This window comes from Taudactylus pleione, unplaced genomic scaffold, assembly GCF_031769625.1.
Source record: "Taudactylus pleione unplaced genomic scaffold, aTauple2 ptg000037l, whole genome shotgun sequence".
NCBI classification, from domain to species: domain Eukaryota; kingdom Metazoa; phylum Chordata; class Amphibia; order Anura; family Myobatrachidae; genus Taudactylus; species Taudactylus pleione.
The window spans coordinates 7,209,077-7,222,801 of record NW_028284439.1 but is presented as its reverse complement, the minus strand read 5'-3'; the positions used below and the strand labels follow the sequence as shown (position 1 = coordinate 7,222,801).

General features: G+C 44.7%; 1 protein-coding gene across 1 annotated transcript in view; it reads left to right on the top strand.

Annotated features, from left to right (window-relative positions):
- LOC148538714 (transient receptor potential cation channel subfamily V member 6-like) overlaps positions 1-11,028 on the top strand; it is an 89,716-nt gene extending 78,688 nt beyond the window's left edge. The window contains exons 13-15 of the mRNA XM_088452318.1: positions 5,952-6,217; positions 6,639-6,748; positions 10,860-11,028. Coding sequence (XP_088308444.1) covers positions 5,952-6,217; positions 6,639-6,748; positions 10,860-11,010 — 527 coding nt within the window. The 3' untranslated portion in view covers positions 11,011-11,028. The remainder of the gene's footprint in view (positions 1-5,951; positions 6,218-6,638; positions 6,749-10,859) is intronic.
- The last annotated feature ends 2,697 nt before the right edge of the window (positions 11,029-13,725 follow it).

Here is a 13,725-nt window from a genome sequence, read left to right as displayed (position 1 = left end):
CCCCCGGTGAGATTTCCACCTAAAAAGGCGGGACCCAGGAAGCCCTGGCAGAACAAGCGTCCAGGTTCTAGGGTCCAGGATAAACCAGTGGCCTGATGGGATGGGTCTCCCTCTGGGGGATCCCAGGGTGGGGGGCCGACTGCTTCTGTTCTCAGAGCCCTGGCACCTCACGACGGAGGTGCCTGGGTTCGAGGAGTCATCTCCCGAGGGTACGCCTTGACGTTTTGGAGGACTCCTCCTCAGAGATATTTTTGTATAAACCCACAGGAGGGTTCAGAAAGGGCTTTGGCCCTTCAGAAAGCAATTCTTGCGTTACTAGCATCGGAGGTAGTGGTTCCGGTGCCAGAGAATCAGTTACAGAGGGGTTTTACTCCAATCTGTTCTTGGTTCAAAAACCAAACGGGTCATACCGGCCCATTCTAAATCTTAGAGAGCTCAACAAATTTATTCAAGCCCCCGGTTTCAGGATGGAAACGTTGCAATCGATTGTGTTGTTTGGCAATGGAGCCAGGGGGACTATATGGTATCCTTGGATATACAGGATGCCTACCTCCACATACCAATCACACAGGCCCATGAAAAATGTATTTGTTTTGTGGTAGGGGGGGAACATTTTCATTTCCAGGCTCTACCGTTTGACATGTCCACAGCCCCTCGGGTGTTCACCAAGGTGATGGCGGTGATGATGGCATGCCACAGATGCCAAGGCGTCAGAATCTTGCCTTACTTGGACGATCTCCTGTTGCTAGGGCAGTCCCCGCAGCAGTTACAGGATCATTTGGGGCTGAAGGTATCATGTCTGCACAATCACGGCTGGATCATAAACTGGAAAAAGTCGTCACCCTGTCCGGTACAACAGACGTGTCACTTGGGAGCAAGATTGGACTCCGTGGTACAGAAAATATATCTGCCGGACGAGAAGATTCTTGCCTTACAATCACGAATATGCAGATTGCTCCGCAACAGACAGATATCTGTTCTAGTGGCCATGCAGGTCCTGGGGTCTATGGTGGCCACTTTCAGGATGGTGGAATACGCTCAATTCCACTCCAGACCGCTGCAGCAATTAATTCTGTCTCGCTGGAACAAGGATTACCGCACAATCAGGTCTCAGTTGCTGCGTTTCTCTCCAGAGGTGCGTTTGTCCATGTCCTGGTGGTTGCAGACAAAGCATCTCAGGCAGGGTCGCCCCTTTTGGGTGTCGGATTGGACGTTGCTCAAAACGGGGTCGCACACTTTCCAAGGACAGTGGTCAGTGGCGGAAAGCCGGCTAGCGATAAACATCCTGGAACTAAGAGCTATATTCAAAGCTTTAGTTCAGGCTCAAGAAATCCTAAAAGACAGGCCAGTGCAGATACAGTCAGACAATCGCACCGCAGATGCCTACCTAAATCATGAGGGGGGCACAAAGAGTCGGGCTGCCTTGGCAGAGGTATCAAAAATCCTGGTGTGGGCAGAGGGTCATCTTCCCACGATATCTGCCGTGTTCATTCCGGGGGTCCTGAATTGGGAGGTCGACTTTCTCATTCGGCAGGAGATAAATGTAGGAGAGTGGGCCCTACATCCACACGTTTTTCGGAACCTCGTGGACAGGTGGGGTCTACCAGAAATAGATCTTATGGCGTTAAGAAGGAACAACAAGGTTCCCAGGTATGGATCCTGGACCAGAGATCCGAGAGCCGAGTTTGTAGACGCACTGGCAGTAAAGTGGCGTTACAAGCTGGTATATCTGTTACCCCCCCCCCCGTTTGCTCTTCTTTCCAGAATCGTCAGAGAGATCAAACAGGAGGGCAGTAGCGTGATATTAATAGCTCCGGCATGGCCGAGACGGCACTGGTTCACAGATCTACAGTCTCTCTCCATAGACACTCCATGGCCTCTGCCATTGAGACCGGATCTGTTGCTACAGGGTCCCTGCTGGTACCCGGATCTCCATTGGCTATCTTTGACGGCATGGCTCTTGAGGCCTCCGTCTTGAGGAAGAAAGGGTTTTCCGAGTCTGTTATACGGACGATGCTGAAGGCACGGAAACCATCCTCTGCTCGCATATACTATAGAATTTGGCATACTTTCTTTCAGTGGTGTGAACTGAAAAGATATGACCCAGAGAAATTTCTGATCTCCAGAGTGCTTGATTTTCTTCAAAGCGGTCTGGAAAAGGGCCTCCGCCTGGCCTCTTTGAGGGTACAGGTGTCTGCTCTTTCGGTCTGGTTCAACAAAAAATTGCTCTGAGACCAGATATAAGGGCCTTTTTTCAGGGGGTGTTGAGGATTCAGCCTCCCTTCGTTCCCCCGGTGGTTCCATGGGATTTGACTCTAGTTCTGGGGGTTTTACAGGCTCCTCCGTTCGAGCCTTTAAATTCAATAGATATCAAGTGGCTAACAACGTAGACAGTATTTCTTCTTGCTATAGCATCTGCACGCAGAGTGTCGGATTTAGCTGCACTTTCCTTCCGTGCACCGTTCTTGGTGTTTCATCAAGATAGAGCAGTACTACGTACTAGGGAGGGTTACCTTCCAAAAGTAGTGTCTAAATTTCATATTAATGAAGAAATAGTAGTTCCAGCGTTTCAGGGCACTAGTCTCTCGACAGGAGAGGCTTCCCTGGATGTGGTCCGTGCATTGAGAATTTATGTGAAACGCACAAGCAAATGGAGGAAGTCTGATTCACTCTTTGTGCTTTATGGTTGTCATAAGCGTGGCTGGCCAGCCAATAAACAGACACTGGCCAGGTGGATTTGCATGGCAATTTCATTGGCTTATACACAGGCTGGCATGCGGGTGCCGGATTCAGTAACGGCACCTTCTACTAGGACGGTAGGTCCGTCGTGGGGCCCGTCGGGGTGCTTCTGCTGAGCAGTTATGCAGGGCAGCCACATGGTCTTCCATCCATACCTTTGTCAATTTTTATGCCTTTGACACCTTTGCCTCTCAGGATGCATCCTTCGGGCATAGGATTCTCCCCTCTTTCGAGAGTCAGGAGCGTCCCCGCCCGTAGGGTTAGTGCTTTTGGATATCTCCAACGTTTTGGCTGTGGACCCCATGGACCCCGAAGAAGAAAATAAGTTATGGTATGACATACCTTAGTTAACTCTTTTTCTTCGAGGTCCATGGGGTCCACAGGACACCCACCCAGACACACCTGTAGTTTTGAGGGGGGGTTTCCGGAAAATGTCTTCTCTTGAGAGTCTGGACAAATGAGTATAGGTTTCTTCTTTCTTACCCTTTGTTTTTGTCTCTGCCTGCTTGAGCTTGGTAACGAACTGGCTACCTGAGGCAGGGTGTGGGGTATATGAGGAGGGACCCGGTGCATCCTGGGAGCAGAGAGCTTGTTTGTATTAACTGTTTTGTGACCGGGATTCATACCCAAACGTATTGGCTGTGGACCCCATGGACCTCAAAGAAAAAGAGTTAACAAAGGTATGTCATACCATAACTCTTAATTTTTGCTACAGACTGATAAATATCAGAAAAATAAATAGTTCCTCTACGCTAATTATAATAAATGTTATATTGAAAAAAATATTTTTACATTCTGTGTGTATTTTTACATATATGTGTGAGTTCTGTCACCCTACTACTGTTGCAGCAATGTTTATATACCATGTACTGTTCTCTTGTCCTGCTCAACTATTTATGTAATTTGTTAGGCAGTGCAGAACGCTTGTGGTGACATATAAATAAAGGTTAATAATAATATACAAAAACATTGGAATTACCAGCAGCAGGTTTTTGAGGTAATACTTGACAAAACCTACAAAAAAAGTGAAAAACAAAAAGGTAGAAGAAAAACTGCGCTAATACCACATCAATTAATTATATACCAAAGTGCACTAATAAATACTGGTATGACACAGATAAAACTCAAGACACATTTTAAAATAAATTATGTGGATTTATAATAAATACATGTAAAATAAATAATAATCCAATTAGCCATCCAAATATAATGCAGCTAATGAAACATCCAATATTCCAATCTCATTAAAATCCTAGAGTGGATAAGTAATATATGTTGGTAAAAGTCATTAGCAATAGGCAACTATAGGTATAGTCCCAATTAATCCAATGTACTGTAGATAAAATATAGGTGTAGTCTCCCAGCAATATAGGAAGTATCTGTGGAACTAAAAGTCCCAGTTAGCATGAATAAATGGACTCTATTCTGAGGCAACTGCTGTTGTTACCAGATTGTCCAGCTGCTCATATACTCTCTGGTCCGACGTGCAATTGATTAGACACCCAGTGAAGCCGATGTAAACAAATGCTCACTCTTACGGTACTTCCTAGCCCAGACAGGTGACTGGCGTGGGATGTGCCGCTCGGCAGTTGCGCTACAAACAAGCACCGAGAGGATTCCTTCGGGACACAGCCAGTTGCTTTTGATAAAAGGCCAATAAACTGACGCATTTCACCTATCTACAGTATGGAGGCTTTTTCACAGATGGGGACCTATGTAAATGTCCGGTCTTTATATATGTAGATGTAACCATTTCCTGTGAATAATTGATTGTTTAATTAATTGACACCTGTCAATCTCAGATGTACTGTCGCACTTATAATTACTGCTCCTCAAAATCAAGTTATATAAACAATTAAGTTACTTATGCATCAATAAGAGCAACAATATAATTAAAATGTGTCTTGATAGTAAACCTTATAAATAAATATTTATATAAATACACATACAGAGAGATGAAAAGAGATGCATATAGGTATATATATGCCCTCTTTGTTCAACAAATGCACTCTGCCTTTCATGCCAACTGATTACTTCCTCCCACTCCTGCCTCCAAGATTTTGCCCGTGCTGCTCCCCACCTCTGGAACTCTCTTCCTCTCCCCATCAGACTCTCCACCTCTCTACAATCATTCAAATGGGCTCTCAAGACCCACTACTTCATTAATGCTCTCATCCTAACTTGCTGCTACGTGTTCCCGTCTACCCCATCTGTGTCACACCTGTCTGCCCCTACCTTTTGGAATGTAAGTTTTAACGAGCAGGTCCCTCTACCCTCTTGTGCTTCTCCTTACATTACTTTCATCTACTTCTTACTCCCCACTAGGGCACCTAACAGTTGGTTGCTTATGCTCTGCTTCTTATGTGGGTGTTATGGTCGCTAATGTAGCAATGTATATTATCCATATCCTTGACCTGCATTGTATTGTATTGTACTGTAAGTCACTGGTCAACTTTATGTTTATGTACTTTGTAAGGTGCTGCGGAACACTTGTAGCGCCATATAAATAAATGATAATAACAGTAAAGCTTCTAGACTCAAACCTGGGACCTACACATAGGAAATAATATTTATAACCCATACACTAACTTGCATTTTGTTGGAGATTTATGATCATAGATCTTTAAATTCGGAACAATTCTGATTGTTAATATCACTGTAATAATGCAAATAGATTGCAGCAGCCACATTTTTATAGTATTAGCATAAGTGGGAGGGATTCAGACATATTTAGCCAATCAGAAGTGGCCACAATTGTTATTGTTATGAATTTGCATAAAGTGGTGATCCACTAACAAATAGGCACATATGTGTCTTACATGTGGCCAGCATGGGGCCCATTTCCCTGTCTGTTCCCTGCACAAGGAGTGGTAAGTCTTCTGCGCTAGTGGACCAATGCGTAAATAATATTACTGCACATGTACAATACTAGGAAAATGCCATTTACAGGGTATAAAAGGAACAAATTGTGTTTTTCAGTCCAAATCTACATGAGCTCCAGTTTATACCAAATGCACATTGTTGCAGGCTCTGCAGCACTACCATTCATGTCATTTTCATCTTTGAGACATTTTAGGAGAGCTTCATAGGAGATATACGGCAGGGTTAGGGTAGGACTGGTGTGTAAGACTGCTCAATTATATAATATAACAGCATTTGTAATTATGACACAGAATAACCACTGACTTTCTGCAATGTTGTTGTCTCCACAGCATTTTATGTAATGTACCAGACAATGGATCCTGCAAGTAACCCCTTTCTGAATGACTTTTGCAAGATGTTGAATTTTGCCCTTGAAATGATGATGGGACTGACTAATTTGCAGCTTCCTGCAGATGGATCGCCCCCTTTACTGCATATAGCATACTCTGTATACATGGTATTTGTCTACCTTCTGTTGCTAAATATGCTCATTGCAATGATGGAGGATACCTATTGGCGAATAGCACAAGAGAGAGAGGAACTGTGGAAAATACAGGTACAGTATATATAAAGTCTTCAGTGAGATGACAATTGCTATATTAAATGCATTCTTCATATTAATAATTATTCTTTGGCCAAAACCCATAAAAAAAAAGAAAGAAACTGATCAGGCTAAAAGAATTGTCTATATATAACTAAGTACATTAATGCAATAACCCCATCACATAATAAAACTATATAAATATAAGGAAAATAATGTGATATATAGTCATAGGGACAAATAAAGAGAACAGAGAGTACTAAATAAATAAACCAAACTGAAGGATTATTAAGCTAAATTGTATCTGTACTTTCATTACTTGGAGTTTAGCAAATTCAGTTATCATAGAGTAAACTTGTACTTTGTTATGGCCATAGAAATTGTCAATTTGGAAAGGGCAAACAGTTACTTCTGTTCCCGTCACGCTACATTTTAGGTTGCTGCTACCATTCTTCTGCTAGAGCGTCATCTACCAAGATGCCTGAAAATCCGGACCGGAATCCCTGGGAGTACCTTGGGCTTGGATGATAGAAAATGGTATATTGGGTGAGTAAACTTTCTGGTAATTACATTCTAATAATGTTCTTATCAGTCATACAGAAACGCAACAGGGTAAATGCATCTGTCTGGACTCACTGCTGTCACTTGTAGAGTTTGTTCTTATGTATGCAGAATTTGCAGATGAATTTGAAAAGATGTGCTTGGTGCTTTGGCAATTATAAAAGAATGTCAACAACATCTTACATGTGCTAAGGGATTCTCTAATGTTTGTGTGTGTGTGTCTGTATATATACGATACTGTATATATGCTCCTGACGAAGGTGCCTGCATTGCACCGAAACAGCCGTTGAGCTGAGCATGTGGGGATTATGGCCCTCATTCAGAGCCGCTCGTTAACAACAGTACGCTCGTTCCGAGCGATGTTTGCACATCTGCGCATGCGTACGCTTTTTAGTACGCATGCGCGAACCAGTCAGTGCGGCCGAAAATCCTTTGTACGCTATATAGCGAGTGCCTGCTATTTTGAGTGACAGAATGAGGCGTATGTGGGTGGTAACAGGGGAAGGTGCTTGAAAATGGGGAGTGGAGATCCGAACGCAGGCGTGCTTAAAGGTCAAAACGGGCGTTTTATGGGTGTGTATATTTAAAACAGCAGCGTCATTGACCACGTCACTGGGTTATTTTATAGCCAGAACTGCACGCAAATTTGTGGTAGCAAACACCAACCACAAGAATAGCGAGCAGTTCATACGCTGGTCGATGTACTCGATTAATCTAATAAATAGCGGACATGACGTAGGATGCGTGCGGCCAGGGGGCGTTTTTAACAAATAAACGAGCGTATGTTTTGCTCGTTCGTTCAGACTTAGAGGTGTGAACACACTGCAATGTGCATACGGATCATTTAAATAGCCACCCCTTGATTTTAAACGAACGACCGCAAATAGCGTGCGGCTCTGAATGAGGGCCTATGTCTGGCACTACACTGAGACTGTGAGTATCATGCATTTTGCGTTTACTAGCTGCAATATTCTGTGCCATGATGATGATGCTATATTGCTGTGATTGTGACTCATCCCCTTTTTGCTACTTGCTAATCTTAAATTTGTGATATGAAATTGCTCTGGATTTATGTGGATAAAAATATTTTTTCTGTTGGAGGTGCTGGCTCTTCTGTGCTGATATGTGTGTGTGTGTGTATATATATATATATATATATATATATATATACATACATGCACACACACATACAGATATTAGTCTATATATATATATATATATATATATATGTGTATGTATATATATATATATATTTAAATGTCGACATTCAGAATGTTGACATAGGCTTTCTTGTGGGGGAAGGGAACAGATGAGAGAGAAGGGGAAGGAGGGACAGAGATTTGAGTACGATGGAGGGTGGAGCACAGGGATTAGTCAGATATAGACAGGGTAGGGGAACAGAGATGGGAGAGACAGAGAGGAAGGACAGAGATGAGAGAGACGGAGAGGAGGGACAGAGATGAGAGAGACGGAGAGGAAGGACAGAGATGAGAGAGCTGGAGAGGAGGGACAGAGATGAGAGAGACAGAGAGGAAGGACAGAGATGAGAGAGATGAAGAGGAGGGACAGAGATGAGAGAGACGGAGAGGAGGGACAGAGATGAGAGAGACGGAGAGGAGGGACAGAGATGAGAGAGACGGAGAGGAGGGACAGAGATGAGAGAGACGTAAAGGAAGGACAGAGATGAGAGAGATAAAGAGGAAGGACAGAGATGAGAGAGACGGAGAGGAGGGACATAGATGAGAGAGCTGGAGTGGAAGGACAGACATGAGAGAGACGGAGAGGAGGGACAGAGATGAGAGAGATGGAGAGGAGGGACAGAGATGAGAGAGACGGAGAGGAGGGACAGAGATGAGAGAGACGGAAAGGAGGGACAGAGATGAGAGAGACGGAGAGGAGGGACAGAGATGAGAGAGACGGAAAGGAGGGACAGAGATGAGAGAGACGGAGAGGAAGGACAGAGATGAGAGAGACGGAGAGGAAGGACAGAGATGAGAGAGACGGAGAGGAAGGACATAGATGAGAGAGCTGGAGAGGAAGGACAGAGATGAGAGAGACGGAGAGGAGGGACAGAGATGAGAGAGACGGAGAGGAGGGACAGAGATGAGAGAGACGAAGAGGAAGGACAGAGATGAGAGAGACGGAGAGGAAGGACAGAGATGAGAGAGACGGAGAGGAGGGACAGAGATGAGAGAGACGGAGAGGAGGGACAGAGATGAGAGAGACGGAGAGGAGGGACAGAGATGAAAGAGACGGAGAGGAAGGACAGAGATGAGAGAGATGGAGAGGAGGGACAGAGATGAGAGAGACAGAAAGGAGGGACAGAGATGAGAGAGACTGAGAGGAGGGACAGAGATGAGAGAGACAGAAAGGAGGGACAGAGATGAGAGAGACGGAGAGGAGGGACAGAGATGAGAGAGACGGAGAGGAGAGACAGAGATGAGAGAGATGAAGAGGAGGGACAGAGATGAGAGAGATGGAGAGGAGGGACAGAGATGAGAGAGACAAAGAGGAGGGACAGAGATGAGAGAGAAGGAGAGGAGGGACAGAGATGAGAGAGACAGAAAGGAGGGACAGAGAGTGAGGGATAGAAATGAGAGTGAATGAGTGCCAGTCAGGAAGGACAGAGATAACAGAAGCAGAAAGACAGACATGAGGGACAGAGATGAGAGAGACGGAGAGGAGGGACAGAGATGAGCGGGACTGAGAGGAGGGACAGAAATGAGAGAGACGGAGAGGAGGGACAGAGATGAGAGAGACGGAGAGGAGGGACAGAGATGAGAGAGACGGAGAGGAGGGACAGAGATGAGAGAGACGGAGAGGAGGGACAGAGATGAGCGGGACTGAGAGGAGGGACAGAGATGAGCGGGACTGAGAGGAGGGGCAGAGATGAGAGAGACGGAGAGGAGGGACAGAGATGAGAGAGACGAAGAGGAGGGACAGAGATGAGAGAGACGGATTTGAGGGACAGAGATGAGAGAGACGAAGAGGAGGGACAGAGATGAGAGAGACGGAGAGGAGGGACAGAGATGAGAGAGACGAAGAGGAGGGACAGAGATGAGAGAGACGGATTTGAGGGACAGAGATGAGAGAGACGAAGAGGAGGGACAGAGATGAGAGAGACGGAGAGGAGGGACAGAGATGAGCGGGACTGAGAGGAGGGACAGAAATGAGAGAGACGGAGAGGAGGGACAGAAATGAGAGAGACGGAGAGGAGGGACAGAGATGAGAGAGACGGAGAGGAGGGACAGAGATGAGAGAGATGAAGAGGAGGGACAGAGATGAGAGAGACGGAGAGGAGGGACAGAGATGAGAGAGACGGAGAGGAGGGACAGAGATGAGAGAGACGGAAAGGAAGGACAGAGATGAGAGAGATAAAGAGGAAGGACAGAGATGAGAGAGACGGAGAGGAGGGACATAGATGAGAGAGCTGGAGAGGAAGGACAGAGATGAGAGAGACGGAGAGGAGGGACAGAGATGAGAGAGACGGAGAGGAGGGACAGAGATGAGAGAGACGGAGAGGAGGGCAGAGATGAGAGAGACGGAGAGGAGGGCAGAGATGAGAGAGACGGAGAGGAGGGGCAGAGATGAGAGAGACGGAGAGGAGGGGCAGAGATGAGAGAGACGGAGAGGAGGGACAGAGATGAGAGAGACGGAGAGGAGGGACAGAGATGAGAGAGACGGAGAGGAGGGACAGAGATGAATGAGACAGACAGCAGGGATAGAGATGAGGAGAATGAGTGCCAGCCAGGAAGGACAGATATAAGAGAAGCAGAGAGACAGGCAGGGGGGACAGAGATGAGGGAGAAAGACAGATGAGGAGGCAGAGATGGGAAGGTGGGGGATGACAGAAAAAAAAAAGAGTTACAACGATGTGCATGATCACGAATGACCCTGAATGCTTGGTATTTAGGGTTTACCAAATAATCAGACATTACATAAATTGGAACACCACATCTAAAGTTTACCTCATAGAATATATGTAGCAATTTACTGATGTTACTGTTGCCAGCTGTCATTAGTACAGATAATTAATAATAAAATAATCTTTAGTGTATTTGTTATTATGCATTTATAATTTATTGTGTTTTTTTAGGGTTGAAGAAATATTAGATGAAAATAAGACTGAAAAAATGAATCCCCCAATGGCACTGTATAAAAAGTCCATGCTCTGTTGGGACAAGATCAGAAGAAATATTTCAATGATTATCAGTATGAACGAAACCATGGAAGTAACTGTATTGTAAAACATTAAACTAGAGTCAAGAAACAATGGAATAGCTTCCAAGTTACTTTGTTTACTGATATATACATACATTGTTAATACAATATGTACACTATGGGATTTAAGGTAGAGAGATTAGCTTTCCATCCTACCATGTGACATTGTGAGCCATTTTTCTGCACTTATGCCTGGTTAGCAGCAATTAGCAGAATAAACTGGTGTCAATTGCAGAATGATGGGTGGAATATGGGTAAATGGGGCACTCTTCACAAAATGTAAAAAAGCTGGTTAGCTGCAAACGTGTGTTCTCTATATGTGCAAATATATAAGCAAAAGTTAATTTGGCAGGAATGTTGTTAATAATAATAATACAATTTATTTATATAGCACCAGCATCCCACACAGTGCTTTATATTTGGGTAAAAACACAGTAATGATGAAACAAGATGCTGAAACAGACAGACAGAGGAATTAGTGTTCTGTTCACAGGCTTACATTCTATATGGTGAGATACTGAATGAACGTGAGCACTGTGTAAATGGAATTGGTATGATTTACATTATGAATGCTGACAGCGGCTGCCCGACATGGGTGAAAATCCCAATTGTCCCTAAGGTAAGTATTGACTAACCTAATTCCCTCCCCTAAACCTAACCCTCCCTTAGGGGTGCCTAAACCTAACCCCCCCCTTCCCTCCCACCTAAACCTAAGTCCCCCGGGGGGTGCTTAACCCTAACCCCCCTTCCCCTAGCCTAAACCTAACCTCCCGGGGGGGGTGCCTAACCCTAAGTACCCCCTGGGAAACCTAAACCTAACTCTCCCCCCCGCGGCTATCCGCGCCCGGCGTCCCTTCGATCGGCATAGGCAAAAGCAGGGGGGATTTCCGTCTGCGTGGAAATCCCCCTGCCCAGTTCACACCATGACCACAATAGAAGTAGTAAGGTCATTTTACTAGTGCTGTATATTCTTCTCAGTATCACAAATGAAATAATTAGCATCACCTGTGGATCTTTTAACATGTATCAGCCAGTAATAAATAACCTGTGCACCAACTAGGAGATCTGGAAAACATTCACTATTAAGGATGTGCTGCTGTAGAGCCCAATATGTGCATATATGTCCAGGGCAGTGCTAGGTTCCTCTGCTGCTCCCCCAGACTCCCGGACTTGCTCTAATGCACTGGAATGGAGCCTACATCTCAAATAAAACCATTCAGCTCAGGCAGGATGACCCTACTGCCGCATTTAATGGGTTACAGTGATTGCTTTTCCTCTATATGCTGGAATTACGACACACAATACACTTTGTATGACGCATATTAAAGCTGGTTAAGTGCTAATTCTACCCTCTTCATGGACTGGCCACACTCACTCTAAAATCAGGCATTTGGAAACCCCCTTCTAGAAATCCTGCGTTTGCCACTGATCGGGATGCCGGTCGCCGGTCTCCCGGCGTCGGTAAAATGTCATTTAACCCTCGCCAGGATTAAGCAGTCAGGAAGCCGGCTGTCGGGATTAGGTCCGCCGGCTTCCCGACTGCATACCGTGTAAATAGAGAGTTGTTTCTATTATAACAAAAATCTGCAGAGTTATTTTATACAATAATAAGACATTAGCAATGCATTTTAATGGGACAGGTTTTACTTACTCAAGGAGCATTTTATAGGGCAAGTGCATTATCAGGTGCAGATAAGATACTGATGATGGAAAAATGTGACACGTGGTATAAAGCAGAGGTGTGAGCTACTTTAGAAATATTAAACCTCCTGAGGAGCTACTAAAATTGTAGGAAAAAAAAATCTGGCTAATAACCGAACAATTGAAGGTAATGTAATGAAAATTAAAAAAAAAAATGTTTCATTTAAAATAAAAATGTATTTAATTAGTACAGTGAATTTGTTGTAGTTTGTAAATAAAATGTAGGCACAGGCACATTTCTCTGTTAATTACCGGCTCCAAGGAGGTACATGTAGTAGAGGAGCAAATGATATAGGCAGGGCTGCTGTGTGATTTTCCAGTAGGGCTGGGCGGGAGTCATTCGCTCCACTGTAGCATATACGCCATGGGTGGAACCACGTCACCTGATCGCTGTAAAGGCTGCGGCCACCTGATGTGCTTCCCTGTGGCTCCACCCATGGTGTTAATGCCACGGGGGAGCACTCGTCAGAGGTCACTACCTCCTAGTTGACTTGGCAGTACTGCAGCTAGGTGAGCTACCAAAATTAAGACCGCGAGCTGCAGGTTGGAGACCACTGGTATAAAGGCATGACCATGAGTTATATACTGTATAAATGAGGTTCCGAAGCTGTATTTTTGGTGGAAAAAAATAGTTCTGGTGTAATAAGCAGGTGAACAAAACATGCGAGCTGGCAGTACTTCAAGCTGACATCTTTATTTCTGGCAGTCATGTTTATTTCAGTCATGGATTTTTTCATTTTCAAAGTGACTTTACTGTATGTGAAAATGCAGAAATGGCCAGTGCATCTGTAGATGAGCTGTGCACCCTACTTTTTCTGCTTCAGTACATGACCCACAATGTTTGTATTTGTTTCAATCAACAGTCAGACAAGACAAATGGACAATACTGAGTGCATGAGAACTGTTTTATATAGTAAACAAAAAGTCCCAGGTGTCTTCAGCACTTAGGTTTTCTCGTGTCTGAGTTCCTCATCTGCAGTGCCCTGTCTACATATGAGCTGTTTGCTGTGGCACATACATTAATCACCTCAAGGCTAGAT